At 45.2% G+C, this 15,520-nt stretch overlaps 2 protein-coding genes across 9 annotated transcripts in view; one reads left to right on the top strand and one right to left on the bottom strand.

Moving 5' to 3' along the window:
* LOC119395694 (uncharacterized) overlaps positions 1-7,037 on the top strand; it is a 74,440-nt gene extending 67,403 nt beyond the window's left edge. The window contains exons 3-6 of one of the 2 annotated variants that reach the window (XM_037662700.2): positions 1,367-1,453; positions 4,351-4,397; positions 4,486-4,559; positions 6,828-7,037. In XM_037662700.2, coding sequence (XP_037518628.1) covers positions 1,367-1,453; positions 4,351-4,397; positions 4,486-4,522 — 171 coding nt within the window. In that variant the 3' untranslated portion in view covers positions 4,523-4,559; positions 6,828-7,037. The remainder of the gene's footprint in view (positions 1-1,366; positions 1,454-4,350; positions 4,398-4,485; positions 4,560-6,827) is intronic. The other variant, XM_049416749.1, reaches the window with a different exon arrangement.
* LOC119395693 (transcription factor E3) overlaps positions 6,601-15,520 on the bottom strand; it is a 152,373-nt gene continuing 143,453 nt past the window's right edge. For all 7 annotated transcript variants that reach the window (XM_049416744.1, XM_049416741.1, XM_049416743.1 and 4 more), the window contains exon 7: positions 6,601-13,793. In XM_049416744.1, coding sequence (XP_049272701.1) covers positions 13,425-13,793 — 369 coding nt within the window. In that variant the 3' untranslated portion in view covers positions 6,601-13,424. The remainder of the gene's footprint in view (positions 13,794-15,520) is intronic.

Raw genomic sequence — 15,520 nt, 5'->3', positions numbered from 1 at the left:
GAACGAATGGTGGTGTTTTAATATTTTTTATGCTTAAATGTGTTAATGCTAAAATGACGACGTAGCCTATTTTTATGCTGACAAAAGTAGTATTCAAGAAGACTAAGCAGTTTTGCCACGCGTCTGGAGCGGTTGTGAATATGGAGAAAAATAAGATTTGGTTAATGAGGAATAAGACACTCTAGATCCATGGTATTAGTTGGAACAGTGCACCGCTCGGGCACCTTGTGCCTTTGTATCGAATACAGAACACTGGGCCGCACTGCTCGTCAGCACTCACGCTTGTCCTGCGCTCCTCGCAAGCATAGAAGCACTAGCGTGGCACTGTGGTGGAAGACCCGACTGCCACGCAGAGGGCGCGGGTTGAAATGCCATCCGATCCTAGGAATTCGTTTCTCATTTATTTTTTTTATATCACGCGATAGCGGTCACGGACACCGGCGGCGGTGGACAACTATGGCGCCAAAATCAGCCGTTGTGATCTCATAACAGCTTTCGCTGTAACAAACTTCAGCGCCGACAATGCCCTCTCTACGCTGGCCTGCGTGACAGGCGCGCAAAAATCCACTTGCGTTAATATAAACATCTCTGGTTGCCACTGTTTTCGTTTTTCGCACAATTTCAACATATCTTTGCATTGGAATTACTGCCTGAGGTACGCGCTAATACCATACCCTGAGATATGCTCACATTGCACGAGCTCAGTTGCTCCGGATTGCGAAGTTTTCTCGTGAACCGAAAAACGATTGAAAAAATTTCGTTTTCACTCCGGAACGAAATAATAGATAAAGTTTCGGTTACGTTTTCGTTCCAGTCCAAAATATCGTTTTTTTCGTTTTTCGTTTTCGGTTTTCGTTCCGTTCCGACACCCTGCTTTGTGAGGTAACCTGTCAAACGCTTTAGCAAAGTTTAGAATAATGATGACAATCTGTCTGTTGTTTCCAAGATTAAGATAAATACCATGTAGAAACATTGATAGATTTGTGCCTCACGAATGATCAGAAGCCCTTTCGAAAACCATGCTGTGAAGGATGAAGGAAATTGTTAGAATCAAAGAAATCCGTGATACGTGAGTACATAACCTGTTCGATGATATTACAGGGAATACTACTTAGTGAGATGGGACGATAATTTAAAAGGGTTTCCGATTGGGCTTGTTGGTTCATTAAGACAAGTAGTGTTGCGCATAGGATGGGACAAAGGAAAGCACACCGAGCACTGCGTACTAGCGTCATCGCGTTATTTCCCGTCCTATGCGCAGCACTACTCGACAGTAATTTAATGGGAAACTTTTATTACCGGATTTGTAGACTGGAAATCAAGTGATATCGATATATAACCAACATGCCAACCGTTTTCCACGCAGATCATCAGCCTTTCCGGTCTCACGAAAATGATGTGCATCATGGGCGAGAGCAAGGCCAACGTCCCGAGGTGGCAGTCTGGCTTTTCTGTAAGTGCACGCTCGTCTGTGCTTCCCAAAAAGGGCCCCTCGCCAGTTTTGGATATTGCAAACGAAGCGCTGCGCGTGGATCGCTTTTGGTGGTGGTCACCGCCGTGGTAATAAATTTAAAAGAGGGGGGGGGGGGCTTGTGTCTGTGTATGTTCCTGCATGTTTGTATGTGTGCTCATATCTATCTATCTATCTATCTATCTATCTATCTATCTATCTATCTATCTATCTATCTATCTATCTATCTGTCTGTCTGTCTGTCTGTCTGTCTGTCTGTCTGTCTGTCTGTCTGTCTGTCTGTCTGTCTGTCTGTGTCTGTCTGTCTATCTATCTATCTATCTATCTGTCTGTCTGTCTGTCTGTGTCTGTCTGCCTGTCTATCTATCTATCTATCTATCTATCTATCTATCTATCTATCTATCTATCTATCTATCTATCTATCTATCTATCTATCTATCTATCTATCTATCTATCTATCTATCTATCTGTCTGTCTGTGTCTGTCTGCCTGTCTATCTATCTATCTATCTATCTATCTATCTATCTATCTATCTATCTATCTATCTATCTATCTATCTATCTATCTATCTATCTATCTATCTATCTATCTGTCTGTCTGTCTGTCTGTCTATCTATCTATCTATCTGTCTGTCTGTCTGTCTGTCTGTTTGTATCTATCTATCTATCTATCTATCTATCTATCTATCTATCTATCTATCTATCTATCTATCTATCTATCTATCTATCTAATGCAACAATTTTGGGGAAGGGGGTTTTAACTCTCCAAGCCCTCCCTCGCAGGTGACGCCAATGGTGGCGATCGTGTGTGCAAAATGTGACACGCCTAGATACGCGGCCCGAAAACAATAGAAATTTAAAGCATAAAGAAGAATGGGGGGGGGGGGGGGAGGGAGGGGTGTAGCGATTGAGAGGTATAAGAGGCTTTTTTCTGCAACCAATACGCCTAGTGCGCGCCGACGGAAGCGCCATAGGTGGCGAACTCAATCATTGCTCTCGGGAAAGCAAGCAGACGGCCGCCGTGGTTTCCTACGTCGTTGTACGTGTGTTTTCGCGTTGTTCACGTTTCCGTAGTGAAATAAGCAACGTTCATCGTATGTGTGGTGGCCGAAACTTCAAGGGATGTCGAATAACAATTGCTGTGGAGTGGAGTTGCTCAAACACCTACAAAAACGCGCCCGGAACACGGTTTTATTCACTTACCGCAAGCCCTCCTGAGCAAGAGCGACGGAAGCAATGGATCGCCGCTGTTCGTTGGCAAAGACGAGCCGCTTCGTCATTGTGCGGGTTAACACGTCGCTTCTTGTTCTAATGCTTTCGTTCTGCCATATCGGTGCTCGCTGGATGCACTCGATCATGTTGACACTGGTAGACGACCAAAATTATCAGCCTGAGCATGCGTTGGTTCGGTTCGACCACCGTGCAGAGAACTTCGCTCAAACGTTCTATATTTCAGAAGTGTTGTAGTTCGGGCGATTTGGTCAGCCATGAACTTAGCTTCCACTAGCGCGGTACATATACCGCACTATTACAAGCTAAGTTCTATATTTATTATTTACAGACACAGAAATGCAGCAATGGTTGACTTCAGAAAGAACAAGAAGTGATTGAGACGTCACCTTTGTAAACAAAACAAAGCGGATGTTCACCACGAGCTGCACCTCATAGCTGGATCTTGTTACGTTGGCCTGCGCGACGCACCTCTGATATTCACCGGCATGACGATTCACTCCACGCGGACGTTCGTTCTCCTCCGCAGTCGGTCATCACATGTCTTCTCGGCGACCCTCTTCAAAACTTGTCACTGTCATCTCTTGATACTAACTCACATCACTAGATCATCAAACAACACGTCTTCTGCGATCGAGCGAACGATGCTATCACTAGAACGACATAATTTCTACGCCGACTAACTCCTCACTGACTGATTCAGCCCCCGCGCGCTTGCTGCGCTTGCATTGCCTGTATCGGCTCGCGCCTGGGTTCAGTAAAGTGCGTATGATTCGTCTGTGCGTAGCACAGCGAAAGCTAGGGAAAGGTCGAGATCCTCTCACCGATTCGTCTGCGGAATCAGACGGCGCCGCTGGCTCGGCTTTGCTTTCTCGGATATCCCGATCTTTCGCGTTCGTTGGCTGTGTCGGTGGCGTCTTCTGCGGAGAGGGTAAGAGGCGCGCGGGCGCGCTCCCGGCGCCTTTTTATATTTGTTTTTTCGATGCGCGCGCTCTGTCGCGCACGAACCGTCGGCGCCAGGCTTTCATGCCGTCGTTCGAAATCGGCGACGTGCGCTTAGTTAAGCGCTCGTTCGTGACAAACATCGTGCACAAGTCCACTTTCGTAGAGGCCCGCGCCTTTCCTGCAGCTGTCAGTGCAGAATTAGTTGTCTGGCACCCGCACGAAGGGGAAATAGTAGCCGCGAACTTCATTCATCTCCTCACAGCAAAGCTGTGCAAAGCGCTGTCGTCTGCTTGGCTTCCCGCACGTACTGTCGGCGGCGCCCGCTAGGTGGCTATCAGTGGCGCCTCTATAGGCGGTGCACAAGGCGTATAAGGGAGCCGATAAAGGAGCCGAAGAAAAAGATAATGCACACCGAATTAGATGTTGCAACGCTAAACCCGCCGTGCATATGATATGCTGTTTTTTTTTCTAATCTACGGGCTCAGGTAAATTTTATATGAATCGATAAACATTTGCTATCATTGCAAATACTTTGTCTTCACAAAGTCACATAGAGAAAATGTGTAGAAAACGACAGTTGCATATGTGCACATTTAATGTGAACGTGGAGCCTGCACGCATGGTTATAACTCACTTCATTTTCCTTTATCATGCAATATGAAGTTTGAGACAACAGATGTTTAGTTCACGTGTTTTCTTCCGCAGAAATGCTTCCCGAAAGAAGAGGATTGGCTGGCATCACGAAAAGCACTGTAGGTATACCCCATCCTGCTTGTAGCCGGCCATTTCTTGTTATGTTGGCTTTTATTACAAGAGCCTTCCTCCTTTTGGTTCTTTCAGGTGGTTTATTGCGAGATACCTGCTGTCGAAACAATGACCCCGCAATGCGTCAAGGTTCCTCACAATATGGAAAGGTACGTTCACTCTATACGTAAATGTGTGCTCGGACAGACCTCACCCGCTCACTAAAAAACCCAGCCACTCACTGCTTGTACTTTAGTGCGACTTGTACTTTAGTGTAACGAGGTGTATACACAGTTTCCAAAAAGCACTATATAAAAATTGTGAAGACTGTTTCATCGTAGAGTTCGCTGCAAACAGGCGTAAATATGTACGCAACTTAATTGTCTCGAGCGGGTTGGTTGATGTTGAATACGTAATGACCCTGCCGAGTCACTGGATGACGCGAGAAATCCTTGAATTGACGAAGAAAAGAGCCTTCTGGTACAATAAATGAAAGCTGCATAAACAGGTGAGGGGTGGATTCAACCCCCCCCCCCCCCGCCCCCGAAACTTTTCAGTTTCGCGCATGCACGAACATACATAAAGTGTGGTTGAACTTCCGCCCCCCCGGAAAAAATTTCTGGCCTCGCTACTGCACTGAACAGCTTAAAAAGTAAATTACAAACAAAACAAAAGCTGCGTGCACATCACATTTTTCTTTCCATTTTTTGCTCTTCGCTCTCCTTTCCGCTGACGGCTGGCTCTCCGCGGTTTCGCATTCGCCAGCCGCTAGCGCCATGTCAGCGCGGCGGCGAAAGCTCCCCGGCGTGTCCCACTTCACTGCTGCTGGCGGTTGTTTCCGGGAGTCGGTTGAATTAGAGGACTAGGTTGAACCACATAGTTCCCAACAGGCAATGCTACGCGTTAATATGAATAACGGTCTCAAAGAGCACCCGCGAGCAAAACTTGAGGCTAAATAGCGTTCATATAAGCGCCATTTCGAATTTAGGCACGAACGCCAAAAATAGGCATTTATAGGCACTATAAAAACACTATAAAAGCCCTTCTTAACGTCTAATTCGCGCTCATATATGAAAATGGCGCGATAGGAGCAAAAGAGGCATTTGCCTAAAATCCGGTCTCTACTTATTGATAATCTACGACAACAAATTGCAGTTACTGCCACAATGACAGAAAATATAACCTGCCCTTTCACATACCAATCTTCTCTTCATCGTCCCGCCTAACTAGAGGCACCACATTATGCAATTTAAATCTCCCGCTTATTAACATGCTTTATGCAGTTTGGTGGAGAAGAGCTGGAACGAAGACGTCAAATAAAAAAAAAAGGATATTCAAATGCACTTAAGAGATACCACTGCAAAACGGATAAACTAAAGCTCTGGCACACACTTTTGCTGTGTTCTCTGTTCGATTTTCATTTGAAGTCTAATGATATGATCAATGACCACTATGAGATACTGTCCTGTATGTTTTTGTACAGGTACAATGTATTTAATGCGTGCAACATGATGTTGTATATATGTTCTTTTTCTTTGCTTTGCATTATTTTATATTTATTTGCTCTTCCTCTTGTTTTCATTAAGGCTGACTTTTGTAATGTTTGCTTTCTAACCACAGTCTGTTCTTGTAATTACATATTCTAATTTAGACCTCCTACCAGCTCACGGCTATGGGCCTAACCAGTGTTGTGTATTTTTACGTACTGTACTAAATAAACCTGTAACGAAGAATTGAATAGAGTGGTGTAATAATAATATCATGATTGGTGTAATAATAACACAACGATATCATTATGACGGACGCCATAGTGGAGGGCTTCAGAAATTTGGACCATATGGTCTTCTTTAACGTGCAATGAAATGTACACGGGCTTCTAGCATTTCGCCTCCATCGAAATGCGACTGCCACAGCCGTGATCGAACCAGCGACTGCTGAAGTGGTGTGACGAGACAAGGACAGCAACAGAAAGTCCTCTCGTGGTTGTCTACAGTTGCTGTCTTTGTTTCGTCTCTTGAAAACGTAAACATTTTTACCTGCCTCGAGTTGCACCGAAAACGTGTATCAATACTTTCAGGATTTCATTTGGGCTTCTCCAAATCTCATCAATCCTGGCACATGCAGCAAATTTGTTACAAGACCAAGGTGCCATGACGAAGAGGCAATAAATGTAATGTGTGTGCACTGCACTAGAAGCAAGTTTTCAGACCATTTGCTATTCGGACATGTTTATTCAAAGCCATGAAATATGCAAACGGTATCACTTTGCAGCGCCTGCTCATGCTGTCCATGCAACAGCAAATCTCATGGGAGGAACTCTCACAACAACTGCTGCACTGACATAGCACCACTCCTGTTTCAGTCATTTATAATGGCACAGTTTTTCTTGACAAGGCACGAAGGACTGTAATAAAGTAAGATTTTCTTTCACTGCGCAGGTCCCGCATGAAGGCACAAAAGAGGGAACCAGGCTCTGCCCAGAACCAAGCCAAAAAAAAGACAGCAGGACATCAACATGCCCACTTGTACATAACATCAAATCACTCACTTATTTAAACATCTTGTGTATAGTTGGCTCTTTTCTAGTGTCACTTTCATCTCGGTACATTAAAGTGGATGCTGCACAAGTGCACATTCTTACAACAGTCGCCATGTTTTTTGTGTGTTTTCAGAGAGCCTCACGACATTTTGTTAGACTAAGAATTTTGCAGTTGCAAATTATTTTGTTGCGCAATTTTCAGAGGTAACAGTTAGACCTGTATATGCACTGGCTCTGTTTTTACATTCTATGCAGTTAGTGCATTTTGATAAGTGCTCCATAGAACAAATTTGTGATCTGCAATGAGTTTCCAATGCAGTCTTTGACAAAGCGCACTGGGGTGCTCAGGCGCTACGACGAGTGGACGAAACGGCGCACCAGTGCGATTTGACGAAGATGCCGTAACATACTTCAGAGCACGTAAATACGCAATGCATGCGCTGCATAAGAAAATGCTGCAAAATCTAAGAATCTTAATTTCTTTGATAAGAGCAAGAAGAGCATTCCTTGCTAAGCTAATGCTTTTGCCAAAAAGCTTCACTCTAACGCTAAAGCATAAAATTAAATAAAACTGCGGAAATATCGCCACTCATAGTGATGCCAATCTAATACAAATAGCGGTCTTTAGAGAATAACCAACATACCAATTTTTGAAGAAAAGATGCCAGCCTGAAAAATAAACTGTTGGCAATGTATCGCTGTGAACCCTAATTCAGCGAGCACAGTAAATAGTACCTGCATCGGACATTTATTTTGACCATGACAATGACTGGTACGAGTCTGGGTTCGGCTGACACATGCCCACGTTATGCTGAGGTGCTGCTTCGGAATGCTCTTCCTGTAATGCAGCAAGGAGTCTGAGCTGGTGGTCTCCTGTGCTATGTTTCGACGGAATGTTGCCGACTAGGTCAGTCACACAACTTGCCTTTTAAGACTTTGGCTCAACACAATGAATGTAAAAGCGATCTTGTAGAAATATTAATGGCAACCATAAACTATCAGCATAAGTAACTAAAGAAAGAGGTTGTTGAAACCTTCTTGCCATTTTACATCCACAATGTTGCAAACGCTGCATGCACATGGCAAGTGTTACTGCACACTATGCATGCTTACACTGCGTTGTCTCGTCTATTAATGACGCAGAACCACTGACCTCAGTCAGCAAACAAGCCAAGCCATGTTTGAAGCCACCTTCACAAAAACTAACAGCCTTAAAAATGAAATATGTCTGCAGGTCCTTCAGGCTGTCGACATTCATGCACACTCCGTTTAGCAATAACACTAGTATTTCAATGTGTGCAACAAAACAAGGCAAACAACAAACGGGGTCACTATTTACAAGGCATGCCTATTTACAATGCGGTAACGATACCAGCCCAAACGTGGATTAAGAGAGCAGTTGACACTCTTCGTTCGACTAGCGACTAAATAATATTTTCAAGCAGGATATATCACATCAGACCAGTCAAAGGACACAGTGAAGGCAACCCATTTATGGCACACGCCAATCAAAAGCTCCCCATCTGACTGCATGGTTTACCTTCCAATCACTTGAAAAAATATACTGTTCTCTAAGTATGCACACCTTGGATATGTGAACTATGATGAGCCAAAGGGTGGTGATGAATGTAAAAAATGAGTGCTGATGACAAAACTGCGGGATAACGCGTGCCAAGAGAATGTTGCAAAGTCTTAATACACGCGCTATTACCACTGTTGATAAATATGACTTTCTCACTAATGCAGATTTCCGGAGTGACTTGCTCACTTGTGGTAAGCATAAAAGTGTGTGTGCATTCTGAATGCAACATGGTTCCACAGCAAATATCCCTGTCACACAGGCCCTTGTGAACTCCTTCAGCATGATCAGAGGTGACACGCAGAGCTCCCAATGGGCCCCTTGCGGCTTCTCTCAAATGCGACATGGCCACCGCTCCATCACTGCAAAGCTCCTTTACGGAGTGACATTTTTGGAGATTAGAGGTGTTCAGCAGTGCCCGTGTGAAAGGGGTATATAAGTTATTCATCTAATGTTAATAAAAAAAAAATATTAATCTGTTTCATTTAAAGATCTTCATGAAGGACATGATGTGCATAACTGGACACAAATGTTTTCATGCTGATCGAAAAGCCAACACCAACACGGCACAGGTGAAACGTGATCTGCATGCTTTCAAGACATATAAGGTGAAAAAGTCGATGACATCTGTACTGTAGAATACGTTTAAACGTCGAGTGTGTCGAGCAGTGTCTGTCAAGATGCCTCTGCAAAAAGCCTTACCAGTATGCATAACTGAACATCAATTGCACACTGCAGGCACAATAGTTTGTGAAAAAGTGGGAAAATGCCCAAATGCTGGTCTCCGTTCAGAATAAACTTGCTTTCTACGAACTTGAGTGGAATCCACGGCAGTCCGACATTATAAACTATACATAACTACAATATATTATAGCAACAATTTGGAATAAATCTCAAACACGATCAAGTGTAGAGGCAAGCCATAAGCTGAACGGTGGATGAGAGCACCGAGATCAGCTAAGCATGAATCGAGCAAAGTTTTGCCAGAAACGTGCAATGTGACACCATTATCCTAGAGCCGTGTGCCATCTACAGAAACATAATGATGAGCAAATGAACAAAAAAAGACCTCTGCCTTAAAAGGCCTCTCCTTGCTTGCAAAAGACTCTGGTTTAGCAATCATACACCGATTACAGCTTTCCGAGACTGCAAGCGTAGCTCTACCCTGTGTATTACCAAAAATAGAGGCCCGAGCCATATTACGACTGACAAAGGCACTACCACCATGAGAACTAATGCAACACAGATCTTGCATCAAAATCGCACTGACAGCTTGGCTGGTAAAAGCAGTGGTATGTATATGTACACTGGACTTCCATTAATACAACTCTGATCAACTCGATCTTTCACTTAATTTGACCTTGACCAAATGTCCCAGATGGTGTCCCTTACACTTCTATGGGACCAAGCTTTCTTTTGCTCAATCCAAAAAATTAGCCTTCGGCCCATAGTTCAAGCTGGTGGCCATTTTATGCCGTCCAACCCCAAATGTAACCGCTTTAATGGTTCCAATCGCAGCAACATTTGACCTCATGTTTAAGGCACTCTCCATCATCTGTCAAAGAGGCCTATATCAGATGACGAAAATGAGCGCGATAATGTGAGACCGGACGAAGAAGGACAGGCGCGTGGCCACAGGGCAGGAGCACAGGACTACGTGCTTGTCCTGTGGTCTTGTTTGTCCTATCACACGGTAATTTCGCACTCATTTTCCTAGTCACAAATTAACAACTTGCCCAACGGTCTATTTTTCTCTCTCAGACATCAGTCCGAGATAAGTCAGAAAATTGCCCTGGTGCTACGATCCAATAACAAACTAAAATTGCATTAAAAAAAACCTAGTTGGAGCAAACCTGGCCATCATCATCATCATCACTAGGTGGCGACTATCGCTGGTGAGTCCACACAGCATATTGAGAACATGCTAATTTCAGTATGTTTACGAGTGCAAGTTCAAACAATAGGTTGTCGTACTAGGTTCAGCCAGCAGCAACAGCTTGCGTCATGTCTTCAGTGTTTAGGAGAACTGAACACGTTGCATTAAGGACTAGCATAGTGGTTAGTCTGGGGCAGACCACCACATTGTTGGCGAATGCTGAGGGGTTATTCGAAAAGGCAGAACATCAAACATGTTCTCGACTATAAGGACAACATACCGTATATACTCGTCTAATGGTGGCACACATGCAACAGCTGCACCAAGAACTTTGTTAATGGTGCATCCAGACGACGGGCCAAACCGCTCTTTTGGCCCTCGGCCTCGCCGTCACGTGACCCTTCAGTTCCGGTTGGGGGAGTCCGTAGCTGGGCCGGGGATCGGGAGGGCCAACAATGCTGAAAACATTTTCACGAACCGCCCGCCCCCATCCTTGCCTGCAGGCCGCGTGCTCGGAGGGGTGGGGTGTCAACAAGACAGGTTTTTTTTTCTTCTTTTTTCGGTAGCCGAGTGCGCCGGCGGCTCTTCGAACTTGCAGTTTCTCTTTCGAGACGCGCGCTGCATCGTCTGCGATTGGAACAGGACTCGGCCCGGGCTCTATTTCTCCCGTTTCAGACTGCACGTGTGTATCGCCCAAGCGGACGGGCCATCGCGTTCCTACTGTCACGTGACTCAGCCACCTGCGGGTCGGTCCATCGTCTGGATACGCCATAAAGAATCCCCCCAAAAACGTATTTAAAAATTATTCATGTATTAGCCGCACCCTTAATTTTTCAGAAGGTTAACAGTGTTCCCCTATGCGTAATGCGAGAATTCCAATGCTTTTTTTGTTTTTTGTTTTTTTTTCCGGGGGCATAAGGCAGCTGTGCCGAGTTTTTGGCACAAAAGCACAGCCTCCAAAATTTAGCGGCTGCCTCCGAGGCACTGCCGCCCACCAAACAACACCGACTGGATGGCTGAAGAGGTAATCCCTTGTGGATGCACGCCACTGGAATTTCGAAGCGTGGGGTGGGGTTTCCTTCAAGACGGTGGAGAAAAATTTCAAGGTCACGGGAATTTCGAACAAATTTGATGGAATGGAGGACGGCCTCAGTTATCCGGGAAAGAGGCGAGCTTGAGGATGCGACAAGTAGGGGAGGAGGACGAGGGTGAGGAATAACATCCTTGCAAAACTGCACGAAAGTGACAAAGGTTGTTTTTCGCTTCTCCCAGTACAAGCGATTACTGCAGTTCAATAAAGGCAAGTAGGGCTGAAAACAGCCAAGAAAAAAAAAAGTTGCACATTTTTCTCCATGTAATGACTGCACCCACGATTTTCACCCCAAATCTTGGGAAAAAAACCCGAGGTCATTGCCCAAGTATATACAGTGTTTCATTCTTTGCACCGACAAAGTACCACCTAGGTGATGTGATGATGGACATCAGGTAAGTGAAGTTGCGTTCTGCAAAGATGTCCTTTGCTGGTTTCGCCCTTTTCTGTTTGCTATAACTGGAGATGTGCCGTAATTTCCTCGCTAAAAAATCCATGCACATTCAAATTCTACGTTGTTTAGGCACTGCGCTTTCGCTTTATGACAATTTTATAATTTGCAACGGTAAAATGAGAGTGCCGGGTGGATTCCAGGACGTGTTTGAATCGCGTCAAACACTGCCAAATGAGTCGGCGGTGCGTTTTTTTCTGCTTCTTGCTTACTATGAGGCAATGGATAATTTGGCCGATTTTGTCAGTCCCATCGGGTCGAACTAACTGATGTCAACTGTGCTGGCAAAATGCCGATATATCAGCTAACAAATTTCCATGCCTACTTCATTGTATCAGTTTTGCAATACTCTCATGTCACACTTGAGCAATGCTTATTTCCCACCACAAAGCTGTTGCACCATTCACTGCTCTAGTTTTCAAAGGAGGAAGAAAAAAGGGGGGCAGAAGCTTTCAGATACCCTTCTACCTCTTCAATATAAAAACTGGTACGCTGACACTCTTATGTACAGGTTTGATTACCTACTGTCTACAAAAGAGGGGAAACATAATTCAGTCTCGGGTGACATCTCTCAAAACAACACGACACCGTCCTGCAAAACACAACGCTGTGTCATGCAGCAGCCATAGCAGTTCACATAATCATATCGAGGAGGAAAGAAAGGCTAGGAGAGGCCCTTTTGCATTGAGAGTGTGAGGAGGTAGTGAGTTCACTTTTCGCATGGAGGTACTCGCACCGCTGGGCCAAACCTGCACATTTACATAACAACTGGGCCCAAGAAGCTCTCCCTGCACTCGGATTTTGAAAATGAGAAAACGGCTTCTGCCTTTGGCTTTTCTCACCGAACACTCTGTTTGCAAAACAATCCATGTTTGCAGTGTGGTGTCTGTGAGCTTACAAATTGTGTTTTGTGCTGGTGCGCTCCAAGCGCGATCACCACGGGCACTGGTATCCACAGCCTTATTCAATAAACCACGGACGAATGCCAGGGCGTACCCGCTTAAACAAAACTCATACAGAAGTTTTGTAGGTCTCGTTCTGATGCGTGTCACCGGTGCTCGTTGCAATGAAAGTTCGAGATTGCACCATCTGTTACGGCCGAGTTCGTTGGAGAAGCAAGGAAAGATTGGCCCACTGCGATGGCTGCACTTCCAGCTTCAAAGAAACATGCCATCGGGGCCTCTCCTATTTTGTTTCTTTCCTCCGTGTAATCAATCAACAAACGAGCGCACAGCAACAAAGTGCCAATGACGACTCTCAATAAAAGTGGGTCAAGCATTAACGTCTACCCTCCAGGTACTGCTTGCCATCAACATTGTGATCAGCCTCCCCAGTAGCTTCTCTGCAGGAAAATAGAATAATTCTTGCATCAAGAAAATCCACTGTGCTAAAGCAAACACTGGGAAAGACAGATGGTGTTCCAAAGGGCAGCTTTCCACGTGTGGCTACCTAAAACAACCTCATGCACAGTCTGTCTACAATCCCACCAGGTTGAGCTCATTATCCCATTCCGTGATAGTCCATTGGCGAGTTGAGGTGGGATGCTGACAAAAGGGGATCGCCACCACCCATGGGGTCATCGTCCATGATGGGATCATCGTAGTGGCCGAGATTGTGGCCCGGACTGGGTGCCGAACTCAGACCCGAACTCGGGCTCGGGCTCGGTACCTCGTGCTTGATGTCGTCGTGCTGAAAATCTTCGGGCTTCAGGTCCTCTTGGCCACCTTTGAAGTCTTCGCTGAAGTCATCGTTGAAGGCTAGTGCTCCAGGCCCGTCGTTGATGAGCGCATTCAGCTGCGACTCTGATGTGGGATGCCATGTGTGGCTCGTCAGCTGAATGCCGTGCATCTGCATTGTCTGCTCCAATTCCTGCACGCAAACGGTCAACAGGAGTCACTCTAATAAAGGACCAGCGACAATGAAAGCCGTTTAGAATAAAGTATTCGATGAATAAGTGAAGTGTAATTATAATGAACGCAAGCAAGACAACATTGTCAATCTGTAGGTGATTCACGCGACCACATCAGAAAAACTTGTTGCACTGCATGCAGCAGAAAACTAGCATCAAAAAGAGCAAAACAGTGCTTGCGCTCACCTTCACAATGTATTGACAAGCTTCGCAGCAAGTGGGGTACTAGCTGATTTCGTGACAGTGAGAGCATCGCCAGAAACATAGCGCTATTTTTTAGTAGAATGAAAATTATGCATTTCAACAATCTGAAAAAGGCACAAGCATTTCATCCTTCCTCTGCCAACATCATTTTCTTGGCGGGGCTTTACTGTCTCGCCATCTTTCCTGTGCAGTTTCCAGCAAACACGACAACCTGCCATACAGTCAAGTCCCATTATATACAGTAAAAGCTCGTTAATTCGGAAATTCGGATAATTTGGACGGCTCCAGTGGTCCCGGCCAAAGTGCATGTTAATCTATGGGACCAAACCTTCGTTAATTCGTCAGAATTCGGCTCCGCACCGCCTAATTCGGACAAATGCTGACGGCTGCCGCTACACAAAAGTGTGGTAAAGCAGCGGGGCACCACTGGAGTGAAACCGAAACCTGAGTGGCATTGCCATCGTGATCAACTAGTGGGGGCGATCGCAGCGTCACCGAACGTCGGCGTCTTCTTTCTTCGCTTCACTGCGCCTCCGGCGCCATTTTACCTTGTGTTGTGTCGGCACCGTCTCTTCTTGCGGAGTTCTTTTTTTTCCGTTGTGACCGTGTTTGCATGTGAGGCCTGAGCATGATGCCGTAGCTGACGATGACTGCCCGACCTTCGATGCTGTCGTTCCCACTGATATGACCCTTCAGGACTACATCGCAATTGATGATTGTGTCGCCACGACTGGTCTCCTGACCAACCAAAAAATTATTAATGATGTCGCAACCTCATCGCACCTCACGGGAAGGCTCGGAGGCGCTTTTGATATAAGAGGACGTTTGCCTGAGCACTTGCAACAGTTTGCGTGCTGTTGGCCGTTTGGAAGAGTTAAGAAAAATTGTAATGTCCGCCGGAATATGCGCGAAAATGCAGACGGCCATTACAAAATACTTCAGCAAATAAAGGTATGCTTATCCAACTTGATTTTCAAGTTGTTTTTCCTGTTCCTTCGTTGATTCGGCATTCGGTTAATTCGGACATTTTTTCCGGTCCCGTGAAATCCGAATTAACGAGCTTTTCCGGTACCAAAATTGGTATGTAACGCTGATGTTTTGGAGTGCATAAGAGAGATCTGCACTTTGAAGAGTTTGTCTTGCAGCAGCTGAGCTGTGCAGGCCAGGCAGAGATCATGGACTACTTCAAATAAACTAGCACTCATTCCGGAATACCTTGTGTTTTTGTTTTTTTCATGCTTGTTAGAGAAAAACGTGTTATCCATGTATCCAGCAAAGGTAAGTGGCTACTATTTTTGCATTTATGGCTGTTAGCGTGGATTTAAAAATTTTTTTCACTATAACGACTTTTCAAAATAACGAAAGATTTTTAGTGGTCCCTCGAGATTCTCTGTTACTCGATTTGACTGCACTTGAAGGATTAAACAAAACTGTTCCTAAAGAGATTCCCCGGGCATCAAAGTCCACTAGTGATGGTGTAGTG

The sequence above is a fragment of the Rhipicephalus sanguineus genome, chromosome 6, assembly GCF_013339695.2.
Source record: "Rhipicephalus sanguineus isolate Rsan-2018 chromosome 6, BIME_Rsan_1.4, whole genome shotgun sequence".
Taxonomy (NCBI): Eukaryota; Metazoa; Arthropoda; class Arachnida; order Ixodida; family Ixodidae; genus Rhipicephalus; species Rhipicephalus sanguineus.
This window is presented reverse-complemented; position numbering and strand designations above follow the sequence as displayed.